Source organism: Piliocolobus tephrosceles, chromosome 10 (assembly GCF_002776525.5).
Source record: "Piliocolobus tephrosceles isolate RC106 chromosome 10, ASM277652v3, whole genome shotgun sequence".
Classification (NCBI taxonomy): Eukaryota; Metazoa; Chordata; class Mammalia; order Primates; family Cercopithecidae; genus Piliocolobus; species Piliocolobus tephrosceles.
In genome coordinates, this window is record NC_045443.1 from 113,760,484 (window position 1) to 113,784,547 (window position 24,064).

At 35.6% G+C, this 24,064-nt stretch overlaps 1 protein-coding gene across 3 annotated transcripts in view; it reads right to left on the reverse strand.

Annotated features, from left to right (window-relative positions):
- Positions 1–24,064, reverse strand: part of MED13L (mediator complex subunit 13L) — a 321,531-nt gene that overhangs the window by 141,519 nt on the left and 155,948 nt on the right. For all 3 annotated transcript variants that reach the window (XM_026456566.2, XM_023204113.2, XM_026456567.2), the window contains one exon: positions 8,592–8,676. In XM_026456566.2, the coding sequence (XP_026312351.1) occupies positions 8,592–8,676 (85 nt within the window). The remainder of the gene's footprint in view (positions 1–8,591; positions 8,677–24,064) is intronic.

The window sequence follows — 24,064 nt, forward strand, 5'->3', positions numbered from 1 at the left end:
GCTCTGTCATCCAGCCTGGAATGCAGTGGTGTGATCTCGGCTCACTGCAACCTCTGCCTCCCAGGTTCAAGGGATTCTCCTGCCTCAGCCTCCTGAATAGCTGGGATTACAGACGTGACCCCCTACGCCTGGCTTATTTTTGTATTTTTAGTAGAGACGGGGTTTCGCCATGTTGGTCAGGCTGGTCTTGAACTCCTGACCTCATGATCCACTTGCCTCAGCCTCCCAAAGTGCTAGGAGTAAAGGCCTGAGCCACCGTGCCAGGCGATCCCTACGTTTTCTTAGCTTTAGGCTACTACTGTGCCCTAGTGGATATAATCTCCTCTTGCCAGGCAAGCCCTATTAATCCCATCCTCTCTAACATGCCTGTCTGGTTAGCCTCTTTCACAGGCCCAGCCTCACCTGAAATGTCCATTCTAATGTAATTCCTAAAACTTTATCTCTCCTCTAGTTTTAAACTTTCAGTGTCTAATCTCATTCTCCAACTACCAAATTATGTACTTATTTATTTATGTTTAGACACAGGGTCTCACTCTGTTGCCCAGGGTGGAGTGCTGTGGCAGATCAGAGCTCGCTACAGCCTCAAACTCCTGGGCTCAAGCCATCCTCCTGCCTTGGCCCCGCAAATAGCTGGGACTACAAGTGCACATGTCACCACAATCAGCTAACTGTTATTTCTTATTTCTTTACTTTTAATTTATTTTTATTTAGAGATGGGGGTCTCACTTTGTCGCCCAGGCTGGTCTCAAACTCCTGGCCTCAAGTAATCCTCCTGACTCAGCCTCCTGAGTAGCTAGGCTTAGAAAGGCACAAGCCGCTGCTCCCAGATCATTTTTTTTTTTTTAATTTAAAGTCTTAATTCCTTCCCTTGACCAAAAAATATTCAATAAATAGCTGATTAGTCTCAGGTTGAATGTTTCTTTCTAGACATTTACAAACAGACATGTGCTTTCAGTCACTTGTGTCTACGATATTTGTACTGTCTCTTTCATTAAAGTATATGCTCCTTAAGTCTAAAGACTCATTCTCCTACTTTCTTTAGAGAAATAAACTGTTATTTCAATAAAGTTGGTATTTATTGATTACTGATTTCTTGCTCCTGTTATCACATTATACCCAAGGACTCTCAATGTTACAGTATTACCTCACGATTGCCTCAACTAGGGTGGTACGTCCTACCCTGCTCTAGTGAATATGTAATTCTGAAATCCCTTCACCACCACATCCAAGGCCATTGTTCATTTGCCTTTTTTTTTTTTTTTTTTGAGATGGAGTTGCACTCTTGTCACCCAGGCTGGAGTGCAATGGCACAATCTCAGCTCACTGCAACCTCCGCCTCCCAGGTTCAAGTGATTCTCCTGCCTCAGCCTCCTGAGTAGCTGGGATTACAGGCATGCACCACCACACCCAATTTTGCATTTTTAGTAGACAGAGTTTCATCACGTTGGTCAGGCTGGTCTCAAACTCCTGACCTCAGGTAATCCACCTGTCTCGGCCTCCCAAAGTGCTGGGACTACAGGCATGAGCCACGTGCCCGGCCTCATTTGCCCTTTGATAATCACCTCTATTGCATCATCTCTATTACAATAACACAACATATTGAAAGATAGGAAGAGACAAATATAATGCTATTGTTATCACAATTGTAATTCCAATTTTCCCCACATTATTTTCACTGTATTTTCCAAGTAAAATATCTTAACTCTAAACACTGAATCTTGGCAAACAGAGTAGCTCTGGGCCAAAGGCAATTTTACAGCTGTGTTATAAACTATCATGGGGTAAATACACTAACAATACACTAGTACAGCAGCACCAGCTCACTGCTCTTAAGAGCCATTATGTTTTACAAGTATCAGATACCCACAGATTAAAGTCTCCCTAAGTAAGTATGGACATGATAAAGCGTAACAGCTTCAAAAGACCCAAGTAATCTTCTCTCGTATGCAAAGCAATCATTTGCATTTTAGAGAAAAAAAAAGAGCTTTCTATTGAAATTAACTTATATATTTTATTCTAAAAAGTTAAGAAAATTTAAAGTATACTACTGCACATAATGCCAATTTGACAGCACCGTGTCAGACCTTTTAAGTATTTCTACATAGCTAGAAAAGCAAGACTTTCCTAAGTCCCATATGTGGTACAAATCACTGAAGCAATAAGAAAAACTCTTCAAAAGTTTCTGAACTGCACATATTTTCTGGCTTTTTAAAACCTTTTACCTCCAATATTTTATTTTGATAGAGTTAGGTGAAAAGGATATGGCATATTATGAAAACTTATACTAACTATCCTAACAAAATAACAGCCATTAGGTCTGCAATACTAAAAATGCCAAATGAAGAAACTCTTGAAAAATGACCGCAGATTTTTTCTTCCCCATCATCTATTGATAGCCAAAGTACTTTCCCCTAAGGAGTGTGAGGCAATCTGAACTTAAAATACAAAGTGTAACCTTTGAGAAGTTCATCATAAATACCTAACAAAATTTCCCTAAATTGAAGACTGATGAAGAACAATCTGAACTGGTGCATTATTAGAAAGGGGGAAAGGATAGAAAGAAGTAGAGGGGACTGACAGAGACTCTACATAAGTAAAAACTACATTAATGGGATTTCATCATTCTGGGCATTTTTCAAACAAAAAAAAAGATAAGTGATCATTAAGAAAATAGAAGCACATTTACTTTCTCAAAAGAGAGGAAAAACAAGAGTAATTGCATGATCTAAAACTATAAAATTCAGAATGTCTAAATACTCTCAGACACTGAAATTCTAACAAATTACAAATAAAAAAATGACAAAAAGAAGACAATAAGACTCAAAGTTTTAAAAACCAGGTATAAATATAGCCATAGGTATGTTTCAGAAACGTATCTGTTTCAGTAACATAAGTGGCCAGCTGTCTGGAAGACAGATTACAGTAACAGAAGGCGAAGATAACTCAATTAAGAGGTATGGTAGATATATTCTTTTCCCAAAGGCATACTATCCCAATGTATATACTATATAAATAAATGCTATCCCTTTCTGTCCCACTGATATCAAGCCTGGCCATGTACTTTCGGTATCTTCCTACTAAAAGATGATACCTTGCCATGCATTAGATTTTAAGCTTGGTGCTGAATGTCTTGGCCAATGAAATGTGAGCAGAAATGGGATATACCATTTCCAAGGAAAAGCATTAATGGGGGACTATGTGCTCTGCCACTGCTCTGTGCTCTCTACCATGGACCCACCAAGTCCTATTCAGGAGGGTGCCCTGTCAATATGAGTTGTGGAGGGAAGACGATATAGTACTATAATCAATTACTCACAATGAACACGAAATAAACCTCTATTGGATGAGCTAGTAAGATCTTGCAGGTCTTCTGTTACTACTGCATAACTGAGCCTAACCTGACTGAATACTTCATAAAATATTTATGGTATCCCGAAGCAGGCCAAAATGAAGAGAATGGGACCAACTGGATGGACATCTGGAAGGCAGGCAAGAAAAGGTGAGGAATTCAACATTATATATTAAGAACCACAAACAGAAAAAGAAAAATTCAGGAGGGTCGAGATATCAAAAAGGCCATCACATGGATGCAGAACTAGTTGTGTTATAAATGATCCCAAAGAACAGAGTTAACAAAGAAATGAAAGTTAGAGAAAGATGGACTTCTGCTCAGTGTAAGACTTTCTAATATTAAGTACTCTTTAAAGATAAAAAGAACTCTTTGGGAAACTGTGCTTAACAAAAAGTATATATCCAGTAAAAAAGATATTATAAGGCCAGGTGCAGTGGCGCACGCCTGTAGTCCCAGCAATGTGGGAGGCCGAGGTGGGCAGATCACTTAAGGTCAGGAATTCAAGGCCAGCCTGGCCAACATGGTGATACCCCATCTCTACTAAAAATACAAAAATTAGCCAGGTGTGGTGGTGGGTACCCGTAATCCCAGCTACTGGGGAGGATGAGGCAGGAGAATCGCTTGAAACCGGGAGGCAGAGGTTGCAGTTAGCCAAGATTGCGTGACTGTACTCCAGCCAAGGGAACAGAGCGAGACTATGTCTCAAAAAAAAAGGGGAGGGGGGAAGATACTATAGAAAGGGATTCCAGAATTACTTGGGCAAATGGGATTCCAGAATTAGTTGGGTAAATGGACTATGTGACTTTTAATGTTTGTCTCCAACTCTGAAAAGGTAGTATCAATACTTCTGTTAGCTAATATCAACAACAGTTAATCATTTATTGAGCTCTTAAAATAAGAAAGGTACTGTGCTGAGCCAAATAACCCCTCCCTCACCATGTTACTGGTGAAGGAACAGGAGCTCAGCAGGCTTTAGTCACTGGCATGTGTCACACACTTAACTGGCAGAATTGAGACCCAAAATATCTCTTATATCTGAAGGAAGTGAAGAAAAGGACTTAAACAAACATGTACCCCGAAAAAGAGACATAAAATTAAAGCTAACTATGTTCTCTTCTGTCTGATATCTTTAGGGAAAATGCTCTTGAGCAAGTAGCAGTGACCTTTTCAGTGTTTTTAATGGACTGACCTAGCTAGATATATACAATATAGTTTCAACAAATACTGAAGAGTTACAGGAGAGCTGAGTAAGTGAAAGATGAAAATATTTGAAGTCACATTACCACAGAATTTAAAATATTCTACACAGCATCAATATAAAATTAGCTCGGCACCAATCAATAGCAATGACAAATGAAATTGTATTATTCTGTGAGAAATTTCCTTAATTTCTATAGTATTTTTCAATAACTCACTTCAGCAACATTATTCTGTATGCAATAGAACTTGCAGCCTTTTGGAAAGAAGGTCAATTTATATGGCTCCTGCTTAGCTGTGAGAGATTCTCAAGGTAGTAAATGAAATTCCCTTTTAATTAAACCTATCTTAGGCTTAAAAAATAAAAAGCAGAAATAATAGATCACAATACAAACTTTGTTAACATGCAAACTAAGGAAAAAATGGCTAGGGAGCCACAAACACTCTCCAAGTGATAAAGTCCTTGATGATCTGTTTTAATAGCCTCAGTTCGGCTGGGCGCCGTGGCTAATGCCTATAATCCCAGCACTTTGGGAGGCCAAGGTGGGAGATTCACAAGGTCAGGAGTTCGAGACCAGCCTAGCCAATATGGTAAAACCCCATCTATACTAAAAATACAAAAATTAGCTGGGCATGGTGGCACGTGCCTGTAGTCCCAGCTGCTCAGGAGGCTGAGGCAGGATAATTGCTTGAACCTGGGAGGCAGAGGTTGCAGTGAGCCAAGATCATGCCACTGCACTCCAGCCTGGGCAACAGAGTGAGACTCCATCTCAAAACAAACAAACAAACCAAAAAAACCCCTCAGTTGTAGCTTTCAAGCCAGAAACTCTCAATAGCCACATCTTAGCTGAACAGAAATGAAAAGGCATAATATAAAATTGCCAGGAATTAGATAGTAAACTGTATCTCAATAAATTCATATTATAAACAGGTTTGTCAAAGACTACAACAAATGGTTGTACAGATATCCAACATTTTGGCTTCCCTGGGTCTCACTGGAAGAATTGTTGTGGGCCACACATAAAATACACTCTAACACTAACAATAGCTGAGCTTTTATATAAAAAAGGGGGGGGAGGGGGCTGGAAGCCATGCATAATTTTCATGATATCCACCACCACAGATAAGCAAGCATATATTAGCCCTTCCAACTTCTGTTGACAATGAATAAACGGAGCCAACAACAATCATTTAAATTTGCTTTCCTATCTCATAAGCAAGGTAATTTTCATTCACAGAACAAAGCTATAAGTTTTGATAAGAGAAAATTACCTTAAAGAACAACAGGATTAGTACCATTTTTCAAAAGAATCTGAAGTCATCCATACAAACTGTACAAAGATGGTTTGATCATTATTTTCTAAAAGAAAAGATGTTTTATTTGTTTCAAAATTAACTCCTGTAGAAGGGTTCAAATAGAGCATTCTGGAACTACTTTAATGAAATTTGAAAGAATACAAATCAAAGTATGTAAAATAATAAATTTACAGTGAAAACAGTTACTAGCACTAACAGTATGGGAGGCATTATGTGGCACACATGATATATATTTATTATCCAGCAAAAGCTCACAGTACATGGTGTCCTGTACTTAATTATTATATGTTAACTAAGGCTTAGTGAGATTAGGGTAACTGTCCAAGACACAGACCCTGAAATAAAGCCAAGGAATACCAAAATTCTTTAGAACTATCCCAAACTTTATATGTCATAATTTCCTGTCTTTGTTTGTTTGTTTGTTTGTTTGACACAGGGTCTCACTCTGTCACCCAGGCTAGAGTGTAGTGGCACCCAGGCTAGAGTGTGGTAGCATGAACACAGCTCACTGCAGCCTCAACCTCCTGGGCTCAAGCAATCTTCCCACCTCAACCTCACAAGCAGCTGGGACCAGAAGTGCACACCATCATGCTTGGCTAACTTTTAAAATTTTTGTAGAGACATGGTCTCACCATGTTGCCCAAGCCGACAATTTTCTTGTAAATAATAGTTTAATTTGACCTGACTTCAATTTCCAACAAAAATTCTGAATTCATGAGCTAAAAATAAATGAATTACCTGCATTTCCCCTCCCTCCCAGTTTTTCTGCTCTTCTAATTATCTTTCAACAAAGAAACATGCTACCATTGCCAGTACAAATCTTAAAAGAATATAATTCATCTTCGCACTTGTTCGTATGCTTCTGAAAGGAATAAATCTCGATATTTTAAAAAAACACACAGTGAGCTACAATTTTAAAATACACTTTGTTCCACATACCTTATAACTTTGTATAAAAAGAATTGTGCTTAAAGTTGTGTTAATTATTGCAGAGATATCAAGAGCTTTATTCTGGTACAGGATTATGGCAACAATAAGTTTTCTACATTTCCTTGGATAGAGTTTGTGTGTACTTTTTTTGTTCTACAGTGGGAGACAGAATTACCAACTATTTCGAATACTTAAGAGTACTCAACTCTTAAATCAATGGTTCCACATTCATACTACGCCTTAGTAACAGATGATTTCTAGGTCTATTCCAAATCACAGATTTGGAGGAGCACTCAGAGGAGCTATAGTTGAGAATGAGAAATAGAGGAATCCTCGATGAGAAAAGTCTTTCTGAGCAACTGAAATAACATATCAACTGTAGCTCAAGTATCCTAAGCAGTTATATTATAGTGGTAACCACCCTAGCAAACAGCTTGGATAAGAAACTGGAAAGTCCTTTCAGCTTTGATTACCTGAAAGTACTACATATAGATTCAGGAAGAGAAGTAAAAAGTTTTTCTCATACAAGCTCTTAATGAACCCATTCTTTGTCAGCTACTTCTCCCCTCAAAACACTATTCAGAGCCTGGAACATATCGTTATGCCAGAAAGTAAGGGGATGCTCCAAGGATGGGATCATGTCAAAAGGTCACAGGAGTGAGCCATGACAAAGAGGCTTCCTCTGACCAAACCTGGAAGAACTTAAGCATCAAAATAAATGATGGTAAAAATCAACTATAATCCATTGAATAACAATCCATGGGTTCCAATTTACATAGCAAGATAAATAAATAGGGAAATAAAATGGAAGAAAATGAAAAAGCTCTTCCTTACAACAGGATGCTGACTAATAAAAGTAGAAAGAATGGTGGCATTTGAAAATTAACATTACAACCATAATGGTAATAAATGATTTACGCAAGGATTACCAATACAGGCTAAAACAAATAAATGAAAATTTGATGAGAAATAGAATAATTACACAATCTCATTGTATCTGGCCACAAATTACCTATTAATTACAAATAACAAAATTGACAAAAATAATAGTTAACAAAATACTTACTAGTTTATAGTGGAGAAACTTGACAGAACATTACCTCAGTCTATGAGCCTACTGAAAATACAACATCACTTCTATGGTATTCCTACTACTAATGAAAAGCATAACCTGAATTTAAGCATGAGAAAAGTATCTACAACTGAAAGTCAATGTAAGGTTTGAACTCATCAAAAATATCGATGTCAAGAAAGAAAAAAAAGGCTAAGGAACTGTTCCGGATCTAAAGAGACATGAAAACTAAATATAATGTATGATCAAGGATTGAATCTTAGGAGGTTAAGCTATAATGGATGTACCTGGGACAACTGATGACATCTGAATTGAACTACGGGTTAGATAATGGCATTTTATCAATGTTAAATTTCCTAATTTTTATTATTATACTGTGCTAATATATCTTTGTCCATAGGAAATACACACCACATACTTAAGGGTAAAAAAGAACATCAAGCTTGAGTTTACAAATATACAAATGGTTTAGGGAATACATTTTAAAAATAAAAAGTACCGTTAAAGGGCAGGGAGTATGGGAGGTCTTTGTACCATTCCCAAAACTTCTGTAAATTTCAAATTATATCAATAGAAAGAGAAACTAAAGATTTATATAATTTAATTTTCATACTAGCAATAAATCACTGCAAGTGAAAAGTTTTTGAAAATTACAGGAAACTCTCAGTATCTAGCAATATACTTGGTTGTCTGCAAACCACTGTCTGCTGTTCCTTCTCTTACCTTTCTAACAGATTGTGGATCGCTTTGAAGAGCAGCGTCCTACATTCATAGGAAAGGCCATTTTCCCAGAGTCCTTCTTCCACAACTGAAAAAAAAAAAAGAAAAAAGAAAAAAACAAAACAGTAAAAAGGACATCCAAATAAAAAGAAACTTTTGAAACATTTTTCTAAAGCAAAGTTCATGAGTTAATTTAAATGACTTAAATAATCTCACACTGAAACAGAGAGTAGAATTTAAGTATTTGCCCAAAGTTATAAAATACTTATGTACAAAAAAGAGTAATGTGTCTTGGTTTTAAAGTCTGAAATAAGAGGCATGGTGCAACACTCCTCCCATAAATGTCTTTACAGTCTGCTTCTTGAAAGTTTAAAATCATTTAAAATTCTCAAATTAATCTACTTAAGAGTATCAGAAAGACTAATTTTGTTAAATTTCTATTTAAGGGTAAGAAAGAATGTTACAAATTAATAGCAAAGTTATAAAATGTTTTATAGAAGGAAAATCAAAAGGAAAAAAATTCCAAAAGTGTCAGATTTACACAAATGTCTTTACATGTTTTGAAGGTCTAAAGGACATGATTTTAGAGACTGTCAGGAAATTACATCTTCCCAGAACATCAAATTTATTTCCTAAATTTATAATTTTGTTAATGTTTGACATTTTGTGAAGTATCCTGTTTGCCTCTGAAATATAACACTGAGCAACAAGTAACTCCAACACCAAAAGAATCCAACGTCTTAACAATGCCCCATGCATTCCTAAAATTCCTTTTATTTTCATAAATATATAAACAGATACAAAATGTCCTAGAAGACAATTAATTTCCTTTTAAATTACACCAGTTCAATGCAAGATAGCAAAAAACTGGAACGATGAAAACATTTACAGAAGAAAAATTTCCTCTCTTTACTTGTTATCTTGACAAAAGCACTCAGAGGAGAAAATTCTGACAGAATTATAACACACATTATATCCACAAGGCATATTTAATGCTTTTACCACACCAGCAGACATACCGAAATGCATCTCCATATTCTCAAATCAGACAGCATTTGAAAAACTACATTCGGCCTTTTATCTATTAGACTTTCTGAAAATTACAAAGCTGAATTTTCTTTTCTTGGTTATGTCAAGTAACTTTTTGTCTTCCTGCCTATGTGGCTAATCCTGATTTACCAAATTTTCCCAAAGCAATCTCTGTCTAAAACAGTTATGTTATTTATAGCAAGAGAAATAAAGTACAGCAAAGAGAAAAACATTCCTGCTAACAACTGGTAGTCTTTGCTCAAGACAAAACATTCCGAAATTTCCAACAATGCTCTGCAGGTATCATGAATATATGTTCCCTCTGACACATTTATCCTTTGGGTAGAACTTTTCTGGGTTTGAAAGAGAGTTAATATCTCAATAAAAAGAACACCCCGCATTAATTTGTTTTTCTTTCCGAATGTGTTTCACTGACCCCGAGGCACCATCAAGTTTAAGATAACCATTATTTTGCAAACCACCAGAAGAGAAGGTGACAAACTATAACATCATTCCTAACACAATTTTCACTTTCCAATTATTCAAAGAGCTCCTTTAAACTTATTGAGTCCTATTCATCATATTCCGCTATTATGCATACATAAAACAGATAATATAAGCAAAATAAATTAGTTAAAAATTCCTAAAACTATATCAATATTCCAAGTCTACCTCTTCTGAATCACTCTTCAACCCAGTCACTGATGCAGTATTTTCCTACATAATCATTCTCTGTGCCATAAAGAGTGCTGGTGATGCAGCATTTGTGAAGAGTGTACCACTTTTATTTCCAGAGTTTTCTTCCACTGGTGACATCTATTCGGCACACTGTTTTAAACTTCTGATATTAAAATCTTCAAATATACTTTAAAATGGGGGCTGGATATGGTGGCTCACAACTGTAATCCCAACATTTTGCGAGGCCGAGGCAGAAGGATTGCTTGAACTCAGGAGATCAAGACCAGCCTGGGCAATACAGCCAATTCCTGCCTCTACAAAAAAAAAATTAAAAATTAGCCGGGTGTAGTGGTACACGCCTGTTGTCCCAACTACTCTGCAGGCTGAGGTGGGAGGACTGCTTGAGCCCAGCAGGGTCAAGGCGCGATGAGCCATGATCATGCCACCACTGCACTCCAGCCTGGGTGACAGAGTGAAAGCCTGTCTCAAAAATAAATAAATAAAAAGGAAGGAGGGAGGGAGAAAGAGAGTGGGGGAGGAAGAGGGGAAGGGGGGGGAAGCAGGGGGAAGAGAGAGAGTGGGGGGAAGAGAGGGGAGGGGAAGAGAGAGAGAGAGAAGGGGGGAGAGAGAGAAAGAAGGGAGAAGAAAATAGAATAACAAGTCCCAATAAATCCCTAAGCCAAATTATCAACATTATGTCTCCTGCTGCAACCACCCTTTTTGTTTATTTTGATATACTTTATGGCAAATCCCACTCTTAAATACTTCAGTGTGCATCAAATCATATTCTAAGCAAGGTCTGCCAATTATCTCTTAAGTCTTCTTTGATCAAGTACTGCCCATTTCTTTTTTTTTTAAACATGCAGTTGACTTGGTGAAGAAACCAGATTACTTGTCTTAATATCTCATATTCACATCTAATTCCTTCCTCACGATATCATCATTTTGCAAGTTTTAATGTTGGTGTTACCTTGACCTTGTCAGAGGATGTCAAAGGAAAGTTTACAAACAGCAAACTCTCTCAAATCATTCTCACTTTGTCAAATGAAATACTGAGGTGTTATAGCTCTCCAGGCATGCACTGTGGAACACTGAACAATTAATGAGCATGCACAGGCAATGCCAACTTTATCACAATTGCTGTATGGCTGACACAATTTTAATAAATCATTAAAATTTAATCCTGATTTCTACAATTTTAAAATAGAACCCTAGAATAGACTTATTTCTTCAAAAAAAGAACCACAACAACAACAAAAACTTAAGAGAGCAATTAACCAAAACCTACAGTTAACAGCATACTTAGTGGCAAAAGACTGAATGAACGGTAAGGATGTCTGCTCTCATTATTCCTATTCCACATTATACTGGAATTTCATCCAATACAATAGGGCAAGAAAAAGAAACAACAGGCATACAGATCGGAATGGAAGAAATAATTGTCTCTATTTACATATGACATGACTGTCTATTAGAAAATCCTAAAGAATCAACAGAAAAAAAATCTACTAGAACTAAAATGGAGTTTAGCCAAACCACTGAATACAAGGTCAATAGACAAAAAACAATCACATTTCTATATTTAGGAATAAGTAATTAGAAACTGAAATTTTTTAAAGTACCATTTACAGTAGCACCAAAACCCATAAAATCTTTGGGTATAAATCTTACAAAATATGCTGAAACTACAATACTAACAAAAGAAGTAAAAAAGATAAATTGACCACAAACTAGAAAAATTCTTGATGCCAATTCTTCTCAAACCATATGAATCAACTCAATTCCAATAAAAACCCCTGCAGAATTTTTTATAGAAATAGACTAGCTAAGTCTATATGTTTATATGAAAAGACAAAGGAACTAGAACCACCAGAACAATGTGGTAAAAGAAAAATACAGAAGTACTTACATCAATCGAGTTCTAGGTTTATTATGAATTAGGATGGAGTAAGCAAGTCAGCACAGTACTGTAGAAAGGATATACATCAATGAGTTCAGAAATTGAGCCACAAATTCATTTTTTTAATTCAACAAAGGTGCTAAGGCAATTCAGTCAATTCAGTAAAGGAAGAAATGAAAAAGAACCTCAAATCATAGAGAAAAAGTAACTCAAAATGAGATCACAGACCTGAACGCAAAACCTAAATCTGATATTTCTAAAATACATAGGAGATAGATTTTGGGAGCTTAGGGTAGACAGAAATTTATTAGATATGACACCAAAAGCATGATCCATAAAAGAAAAACTGATAAACAGAGTTTCATCAAAATGAAGAACTTCAGCTCTTCAAAAAATATGGGAAAGTTATGTTAAGCTATGGAAAAGACATGCCACAGATGGGGAATAAACAGTTACAAATCACATATCTGACAAGGACTTGTATTCAGAATACGTTACTTTTTTTTTTTAATCTCACAACTAAACTACCAAAAAAACAAAACAATTTTTAAATGGGCAAAAGATTTGAACAGACGGTTCACCAAATAAGACACTAGATGAATGGCAAATAAGTATATGAAAAAGTGCTCAACACCTCATTAGTCATTAAGGAAATGTAAATTAAAATCACAATGCGATATCATTATCCATTAAAATGGCTTAAAAGAAAAACTGACAATTCTATGTGCTGATTAACATATAGAATACAGTAGCCAGAACTGTCATATTCTGCTGGTTGGAATGCAAAAACAGCACAGCCACTTTGGAAAAGGTGCCTTTGGCAATATTTTGTAAAGTTAAACGTACACTTACCATACAACCCAGCAATATCCCTTTGTAATATTGTGAAATATATATTTGGTCCTGTTTCCTGACATATAGCTCCTAAAATCCTTGAAATCTCTAGAGTGCTAAGAATGTTTTTTGTACACTAGTGGCTACAGAAATGACAGGGGGCCTAGATAGCCTCAGGATGAGGGCTGATTATCAGGGAAATAATCATGTGACCAGAGGGTTAGAACTTTCTATCTCAGCTCCCTACTCCCCAACCCCCACCCTGACCTCTAGGGAAAAGGCTGAAAGTTGAGTTGATCACTAATGGACAATTAACAACGATTTAATGAATCAAGCCTACATGATTATATAATGAAGCTTTCATAAAAACCCAAAAAGGCTGAGTTCTGACAGTTTCAAAATACTGGTCACATGGAGGATCTTGGAGGGTGGCGCACTCAGAGAAGGCATGGAAGCTCCTGCCCCTCCCTACATACCCTGCCCTATGCGTCTCTTCCATTTGGTTGTTCTCTGTACCCTGTGTAATAAACCAGTAAACGTAAGTAAAATTTTCCCCTAAGTTCTGTGAGCCATTCTAGCAAATTAACAGAACCCAAGGAGGGGGTTGTGGGAACCCCAGATTTACAGCCAACTGGTCAGAATCTTTGGCAGTCCAGACTTACTCCTGGCACCTGAAGTCCCACAGTCCTGTGGGACTAAGCCCTCAACCTGTAAGATGGGATGCTATCTCCAGGTAGACAGTGTCAGAATTGAATTGAATTAGAGGACACCCAGGTAGTGTCCCCTGCAGAACTGATTGATTACCTGATGTAGGGGAAACACCTGCTCTCCACCTCTGCAACATTTGGTCACAGAAGTGTTTTGTGTTGTGAGAGTACAGTAGGAGAAAAAGAGTTTGTTTTTCCCTAGAACCTTACATCCTTCTAGGTATATACTCAAGTTTGGAGGATGTAAGGTTATAGGAAAAAACAAACTCTTTCTCCTACTGTACTCTCACAACACAAAACACTTAAACTACAGCAAATGTTTATAGTAGTTGTATTTGTAAATGCCAAAAATGAAACCACCCAAATGTCTCTCAACGGGGGAAAAACAATGAAATATCTGTACAATGGGCTACTACCCAGAAATAAAAAGGAACTTCCAATAAAAGAAAAAATATGGATGAATCTCATTATTCTAAGTAAAAAGAAGCCATACCCAAAAGACTGTATGTTGTATGATTCATTCATACAACATTCCCACAAAAGGCAAATTTAAGGTACTGTAAACTTTTCAATGGTTTCCAAGGATGGAGGTGGTGAGACAGGTTGATACCAAAGGGACACTGGAAATTTCAGGGGTGATAGAACCACTCTATATCTTGATTATAGTGGTAGTTACACACCTGCATACATTTTGTGCAAACTTGCAGAAATATTATTTACTAAATCATGTATTACTTACTAAATATGGTAAACTTTACTCACAATCTTTTACTGTTCTAAATTATGAAAACTCATTTTACTATTGGGCCAAGTTTCTAGACTTAAGCCATCATGAATATGCTAATATTGACCTCTTTGTTTTCTTAGTGTTGAAAATGAGAACAGCATGTAATCAAAAGGACTCCTACTCTAAATTTATATATAAAAAGCATTTTTTTAAAATCCAAAAAACTTGGTATTTCTGTGATTAACCTGCATTCATAAAGTATTAAATCCAAAAAGAAAAAAAAAAAGGTTGAGCAATTAACAATGAAATTCAGACTGAAGTAACTGTTGCTAGAGCCCAATGTACAGTTATATTCTTTACTTCATATCAAATACTGTATATAATGCAAATGTAACAAAATATAAACACCTTAAGGCAATTTTTTAATTTTTTGAGACAGGGGTCTCGCTCTTTCACCCAGGCTAGAGTGCAGTTACATGATAACAGCTTACTGAAGCCTCGACCTCCCAGCCTCAAGCAATCCTCCTACCTCAGTCTCCCAACTTGCTGGGAGTTACAGGCATAGGCCACCATGTCCAGTTACTTTTTTATTTTTTTGTAGAGATGGGGTCTTACCATGTTGCCCAGGCTGCTCTTGAACCCCTGAGCTCAAGTGATACTTCTGCCTCAGACTCCCAAAGCGCTGGGATTACAGGTGTGAGCCACTGCACCCAGTCAAAATTTTTATTTTTTAAATGCTAAAAATTATTTTGAAAAATAATTTTACGGTCATTCTCATCTGTTCCTTTATATTCTATAAATATATAACACATAAATTAATACAAAGTTTGGGTACTAAGTTAATTTAAAATAGGAAAGTAGTAACACAAAATAAAACAAACCATACTACATTAAGCCCTTTCTAAGGAAAGTATACTAAAGCTTAGAAAACAATAGAAAATTATAAATTATAAGTTAACAAAATTTAAATATAAATCAGTAGAGATAATTTTAAAAGTATACAGTGTTTGGATTTAAATTTCCTATGTCTTAGATACGGTACTAAAAATTACATACACTAAAGATTCAAGAGTAATCGATTATAAAAAAATTATCATAAGCCAATAACCACTCTAATAAATACTATCAATTTAGGCTATGAAATTAAGGATAATGCATTAATTTGCTGACTCTTTCAATTTACTATCACTAACAAATACATTTGTCAAACAGAATGTAAATCAGACCATCCCTTTTTTTCTCATAATCAGAGTTTCCAAAAATACAGGAGCAGCATTATATGCTTCCATAAATCTCTAAAATTTCAAAATAAGTTAAATCTGCAAAGGCATGCTTGGAATCTAATAACAGATAATTTGATCAACATTAACTAGACAACAGTTCTTGACCGTGTTATGTGTCAAGCACCAGGCTAGGAACCAGGAATGCTCTCAAAAAGCTAACACATGTACATGCAAACCACTGGGAGGCAAAAACTATTCTGAATACTTTGCAGAACAGTTACTAAGCACAAAATGTCTTATATTTTAAATTAACAATTAAATAACATATAATCAAGGTTGGTTTTCTATTCAGAAAACAATCGTTCTTATTTTATGTGCCAAGCTTTGAATTAGGCACTACATATAAATGGGGAGGAGGGGGAGACTACTCACCACAACACTATGAGACAAAGTAAGAGACATCCGGCACACTTTTGTCACTCAGTGTTGGGCTTCTTCCTTATCACTATCATTAAAAGTCCTGGTTGGGATCAAATATAATCACCCCTAACAGAAACTAAAAATACTGATTCTCTCTTTTCCATCATCTCCTACAGTGTAGACAAGGACATATTATTCTAACCCCTACCAGATGCTCCTGGTCCACACCTTTGACTCTGAATCCAGGGACAAAAAGGAAGTCGATGGAGATATCTTGTCTGACAGCTCTAGAAACAGAGGCTTCCAGATCAAGTTTCTGGTACTAAAGTGCTTGGTGGTAGCTAACAGTAGCTTTTTCACTGAACCAGTTTTGTAGCGCTGATCGTAAAAGGGCCAAATAGTTGGATACCCAATATTCTTTTAATCAATTCCTTTTCTTAGTTTGAAGCTAAGAACTCTGATGAATACAGTTGATTCTAATCTCCATTTTATAAATGAGAAAACTAACAATCTTAAGAAGGCACAGTGCCTTACACCTGTAATCCTACCACTTTGGAAGATCAAGTGGTAGGACTGCAAGACTCCAGCTCTAAAAAAACTTTAAAAACGTAGCTGAATATGGTGGCACAGGCCTGTAGTCTTAGCTTCCTGGGAGGCTGAGGCAGAAGGCTCACTTGAGTCAAAGAGTTTGAGGCTGCAGTAAGCTATGATAGCAAGCCACTGTACTCCAGCCTAGGCAAGAGAAAGACTCCGTATCTTTAAAAAAGAAAAAAAGAAAAAAAAAAAACATATATATATATACACACACACACAATGAAACTTGTCCAAAGTCACATAACTAAGAAGTCTTAAGAATCTGTAGTCAAACTGAGCTACAGTCATCAGCATAAAGGGATCAAATCCTTTTATATCTACTACTACAAATAATAAATATATTAATTATTCCATTAACTGAATTCCTCAAGGGGAAGCAATTTATTTCCATAGCTGCTGTGGCTAGAACTTCTCGGATATTCATAAACATGCATAGAGTTGACTTGATTATGTACATTTCCAAATGTCATTGAAATTAGCACCAATCTAAAATTTCCTCACATCTACTTAAAGAGGATTAGTGGTACAGATGGGATTCAAATCCAAATGTTCTGACTCTGACACCCATGCTCTTTCCACTATACAACACTTAGTGTTAAGCAAATCCACTCACTCAACCCTTCTTTAACCATTCTTTTATTCTTAGCACTGGATAGAAAGGCAATGTTAACACTGAAGTTAAATTTTCCTTTGGTTCCAAAAGTTGGACCTAAAATTAATGTGTTCTAGTTACATGTAACTTTTTCAAAGGCTAAGTCAGACAAAACCACATTTTGGCTTTTTAAAATAATTTATCTCTCTCATACACACACACACACACACACACACACACACGGAGAGTAAGATGTTCTTCAGGGTAAAATACATAAAGAGGGACAGAGTAGTTAGCCTACGTTTCTACAAATGAAATGCATTCTCCCTTTCAAGGCAGCCTGAGAGAAAAACGACTACCAAAAAGTCTACAAGAAGGCCCTATCTTTACAAAACCTACAATCTCTCCACAGCATGCTGTCTCCATTCCAAAAGAAAAAATAAATAAATAAAAAACGGAAAAAAAGCCTTTCTAATTCCTTTAATCTTTCCAGTTTCAACTTAAATGCTTATAATACCTTAAGAATATAAAGTAGCAATAAGACTATCTCTATAGACTATGTTTATAAGTCTAATTATGTATAATGGGAGAATTTTCCTAAAATTTTGTTGGTCTCAAAAAATAAAGAACCAAGAGATCTAAAATGCAGGTAAAATAAATGTGTGACAACAGTCAATCAAAACGAGGAATTTCTAAATTAAAACATTCTCCTGCTGTTATTTTGTCTATTACAGTCAGATTAAAAACTAAAACTAAGTACTACTACAGCTGCCTATTTACAAAGAAAAACTATTTTGGCACTAAAGTTATCTCACTTAAATTAAAAAAGCTATAATAATAATGTGTTTACATTGCTGTTACTCAACCTATTTTACTACAGTTATCCTCATAATCAAATATTGAAACTGCAAAAGTAGTATATAAATTTTTTTAACAGAAAAGACAGTGTTTATAAAGGACAAATTTTAAATGGTAGTAATTACTGCTTAGTGCCCAAATAATTTTTCAAAATCCTCGTCAATTGTCATATAACTTCTTTCAATATGTCTCCTTACAGAATTAATAAGCTTATTTGAAAGAAAAAACACATTAAAGGTTCAGGGGGGAAAAAGTCAATATGGCAAAATATCAAAGCAGCATATACTTCAATGACTTTGTGTTTCCCAGCAGAGATCTTGGAAAGATATCCCTTCCAATTCCATAAATGAAACTGACATACTTTACTTGAAGTGGAAAAAAACGAGAGGAGGGAGAATGGAATAGGGTAGGGAGGAGCATAAAGATTGTGAAACCTTGAAGAAAATCAAGCTCATGCTTTTAGAATTCAGGTCACCCAGCCTTACACAGTTTAAAAGTAGAATTACTTTCAAAGAATACATATTTCCTCTGAGCTATGATACATATTTCCTTTTAATGTATCATATTGCAGCAACAGCTGAAATGAACGTCTAGACATCAAAAACACTTCTTACTCCCACCTACTGCTTTTTTACCTCAGGCATCAAAACTAATGAAACCTATTATCCAGAACATTGAGTTCAGCAACCGCATTGGCCACTGCAAATATTGGAGGTGGGGGAGGGGCACTTTCAGGGATGGCACTCCTTATTCAGCCATTAAAATTGTTGAAAATCAAATTTCATTCAAAACTCCAGAAATACAAGTAAAAGAAGGCACACGAAACAAGGACATTGTTTCCTAGTTAGATTTTAGTAACTAACAGCTAAAGACAGCATAGCTCTGAATCCAAGGTTTATCATTTGCCCACTGCCTTTGTTTTCAATTTCTACCTGAAACATATAAAACGCACTGTAGTGTTAAAAAAAAAAAAAAATCTTCTGAATTATTAAATCTACTTCCAAAATATACACTAACCAGATATTACAACAAGAAAACATGTATCCACTTAATCTAACTGCAGCAAATGAAGGATACCAAGATAAATAAATGATTTTGAAGTAACTGCTTTCTTAAAAACTGACTTACCAAAGAAATTGAGTAACAAACGAGCACGATGCTACATTAATTGTGAAAGATAGCACTTCACACACAAAAAAAATCCAATGACTTACAACACTACACCACCATGACTGATCAATTTATGCTGCCATCAGTGGCCTGGTAGAATCTATATTTGAGGTCATTAATAACTAAATGGACATATTACTTATATCAACTTCAATCTATTTAGAGCTCTGATTTCTCGAACTGCTCATGAGTTTAAAATATTCAGTATCACTTAACAAATCTATGCTGGAAATGGATTGTAACCTTCCCGATGTCAATTCATCAAACAAATAAGAATCATGGATAGAAGATATATACTAAAACGCTCCATTTATTTCAACCTATTTGCAACCTTAAATGATTACAAATATCGATACTATTTGGCAGACAGAAGCACAATTGCAATTCAAAATTTTAACAGTATAATATATTCCTAAGGAATCAGCATGGGTTCTCTGCCAGTTGCAGGATAACCAGAATTTTAATGACAGTTTCTACACAGCATTGTAGCAATTGAGACACCACCCAAGTTAGCATTTCAATGGATCACAAGACTCCCTGTAAAGCCAGCAAACTTTAAATTGAAGGAAACCATAAAACTAAATTTCAAGATAAACTGTACAAGGCCTTCAAAAGACAACTGCTACAGAAAACAGGCTGCAATGTTACTTTAATAGCTGCACATTGAAAAAGAAATCCTGCACAATGGCTGTTATTGACTTCTCAAAACCAAATTTGTCCCCATTTGCTACTTCTTTCAAATATTTTAAAAAATGATTACCATTTTTAATCTTTAAAACTATTAACATGCTCTTAATATGCTCTAGAATGTATAAACAAGTGTCTAGAAGGATTAAAATTAACAGTTATCTCTGCTAGAATAATGATTGTTTTCTCCTTTACCTCTTTGAGTATTTTCCAGATTTCATGACAGGCATTACTTTTATAAGCCTACATCATATTTGAAATAAATTTTTAAAATAAGGCTACTATATTAAACAAGCCTGTATGTTCAGAAATTACAAGGAAGACAAATATTTTTAAAACAGGAACCATCACAAGATAAATTTTGAGAAGGAAAAGCAGACATGTGATTCAGTTACAACATATACATTTAAATTCATCAATGCTACAAATAAACATTTTATAAACTTCCTCTAGGACAATGATTTTAATAAAGATGACTCAACTATTGATTTCAACACTAGCACAATTGAGCAGTAAAAATTTAAAGTATCTCCTTTCACTCTTCAGACACAAACTAATTTGAATAAAAAACACACGCACATGCACACACACGTGCACACAGAAGCTTGCTACTAAAATTCTGACAGGGCAAGTCCCCAAATTGCCTTTTACACTAAAGCTCAAACAGTTGTCTGTCAATGCTATTACTATGAGTAATCCTTGCAGCTGTAACTGTTTGAAATGCAGCTGTCTCGTTGGCATTCTCTCCCCACCCCCAGTCATCCAGCATTTCTGTTCTTGCTACAATAATCTTAAAGAGCATTTTACAGGAGGCTTAGCCCTCGCTGAGGGCACTCTACGGCGTGACCAAGAGAACATGGTAACACGATTCATTAGACACGCCTGGAGTGATAACAATGGTGCTGCTTCTTACTGCCTTTCATTTCGTACATCAGGCTGAGACTAATGCATTCTCGTTACACAACAAGCACATTTATAGACAGGGGAAAACTGTAATCACCTTTGATTAAGAGACAGCATATTTTTCCTATATAACCCGCCAGCCATACTGACATAGTAATTATTTTTTAACTGACAGGTTAAAATAGCAAATGTAGCAAAAATAACATCTGCAGAGAGAGAGAGAGAGAGAGAGAGCGAGAGAGAGAGAGAGAGAGAGAAAAGCTGACTACTGTGAAGACTTGGTGCACAAAGGTTTCTTTAGACCAAACTCAGTGCCATCTCCTTGAGATCTGATAGGAACTTTGACTTTTATTTGTTTGACAGTCTACGGCAAAAAAAGACTCACGGAAATTCATTCTATAAATCCAATTCTTTGGAGGCAGAAATTACAAAGTTATTTTTGTCACTGAAACTGTAATGACTATTGATCTATCTTCTTTCCACTTCTTTCACCATAGGACTTGAAAATTCAACAGTAGCATCCTTTTTTCCTATTATCTTACAACAAAATAATATTTTCTCTTTACTTTGTTATCTACTTTTACTAGATAATGTTTTTCTTTATATAAAATGCTACTCCAAGTCAGAAAAAAACCTGCTTTCTACTATACCACAGCTTTTAGAATGTAACTTTGATTAAAAACAAGAATGTAGAATCAGTAGATCAGTCTATCATTTCACTTAACACCCATCAATCGTTGTACCTAGTGAAGGTTTTAACTGTAAGTATAAAGGGCCTAATTTAAATTAGAAAAAAGTCATAAGCCACATTACACTGACAACATATAAAGTCAATTTTCTTAAGGAATTTCAAAACGTGAACCACCTTTCCACACACACAAAGGCAATCTTTCGTTGGTTTACACATGTGGGTTGCTGGGTTGTAGTTTATACAGAGTTTGATAGTTGACAGGAAAAAAAATATTTGTCACGAATTGAAAGATCATAGTCAAACCAAAATATTAGAAAATACTTTTTCATAGTTACCAGAGTCTGTATAATTAAGCAATTAAAAATAGTCTCTTTTTTAAGCTTTAATAACACTATTAATTTTTACACTAAGAATGTGCTACAAAAAACAATTTGCACATGTGAAAATCTGTTAAGACAGTAAAGAAACAAAAATAAGCAAATAACAGAAAAAGTTAAGTCTGGTTCATAAAACTTTGACATCTGAAATAGCTTTTCAAAAAATAATTATGTAGCCAGACAACGTGGCAGGAGTCCATATTCCCAGCTATTCAGGCTGCTGAGGCGGGAGGACACATGAGCCCGGAAATTCAAGGCCAGCCGGGGCACTATAGTGTGATCCCATTTCCATCAATCAATCAATCAGTGCAAACGGTTATGTACATACAACAAACAAATTTTTGTAAAACAGCAAAATGCTTGAAGAAATTTAAACAGTATGATTTTAGAGTTTTCTGACCTGTGCTACCACAGCAGGTTAGAAACTAGAAAATGTGTAGCCTAACTCTACTATGTCTATAAATGGATCACTGAACTCTAATGTGCACTTAAACACAGTGTATTTTGAGGAGAAGTTTTTATGTGTCCCGCACAATTTTAGAATTACACAAGCTTAAAATTTTCATCATCTGAAATCAAACAATGAGCCTTATTACAGAAGATAGCATCTATACAATTTCTACTGTCAGTGCCCAATCCATGTCTTTCTCTCTTATTTTGGTTTTCTGTACTGTGTAAAGTCATGACTCCCCCAAAATTAATCAACTTACTTCTGCATACTTAACTGCTTGTTTTCTTTTTGGAAAAGACAAAGTTAATCATCAATATAAAACATGTCACCACACATTAAAAATTTTTCTTTTAAAAACATTTCAGTTTAAATATATTCTTAGTAATCAGAACATTTTACTTTCATAAACAGCTATGGTTTACACATGAATTTCCATTACAATTATCTGGCTCTTACTAGAATCACAAATTACTATTCTCAACTTTTAAAAGACAGAATGTACAATTCTCCCTTCATGGCTTCAAAATTAATTTGTTTATGAATGCAAAAACAACCTATTAGAAAGCAAGAAAAGTTTCTTAAAACTTTAAGTTAAAATATATCCAGGAAAAAGTTGTCATTATCCAAAACTTAAGCCAAGAAGTTTCCAGCTCATAAGCAAAAAATTTATAAATGACCTAAATACACCAACACTGCCAATATTTTTACTTCATGTTTGTGTTTCAACACTACAAGATTCCTTTGCATTAACGAGTCGATATGAAAACTGCAAGTCCTTTAGGAAATAAAGGTCAGTTATTTACACAGTCACAGTGGCATGAATGAGTTCAATCCTATGTTCTTTCCAACACTGGCTAGAATGGCATTATTGATTAGAAAGTTAAGTGACACCGTTGTTTTGGATAGGGCACAGTCTGGAGCGGGGCAGGCCTGGGCGGCTCCCATAACACAAGGTGCAGTGGTTTCTTCCTGTGATCCTTGGTGCACTAGAGTCCTGTGGAAGGGCCCCAGTGAGTCCCTATGGCCCTTTCCATCTCCATTCTCAAGGACAGCTGCAGTTTTATCCAATTGTAGTTTTAGCCATTATAACTTAGGAAGTTCTATAGCGAGTTCACTTGAAAAGCTATTATAAATAAATACAGAGAGTTTGCAAAGAGGATAGTATTTGTAAATTACCAGAAAAGTTGAAATAATAAATCAAACCAAAAACCCAAAAAGCCTGAGCCACTGGGCAATGCTAACACTTCACTGGCTCTGTTGCTGCTTCTGCAGTTATCTTTACTTTCTTTGAGATTCTTTCCCGCTCAAATTGCGTAATTCTGACCAACTGCACTAGAATGTGGGAAAGCCTTCCAAGATAGATTCTGAGGATTTTAAATGTTTATAAAGTGAAGTCCTAACCAATCTACCCCTTCTAGTTACAAAACCCAGGACCCAAACCAACACTGGTTAAGCATTACAGACTAAATCAGTTTTGATAGGCCTTAGAATCTATCCACCATTCAGAATATATTTTTCATAGGTTAAAAAAAATGTATTTTCCAAATAATTAACTTATAAATTATCCTTTGAAACACAGGCTATCAATACTTTGTCAACTGGTACTTGATTATATTAATTCTTCTTTCCATAGTT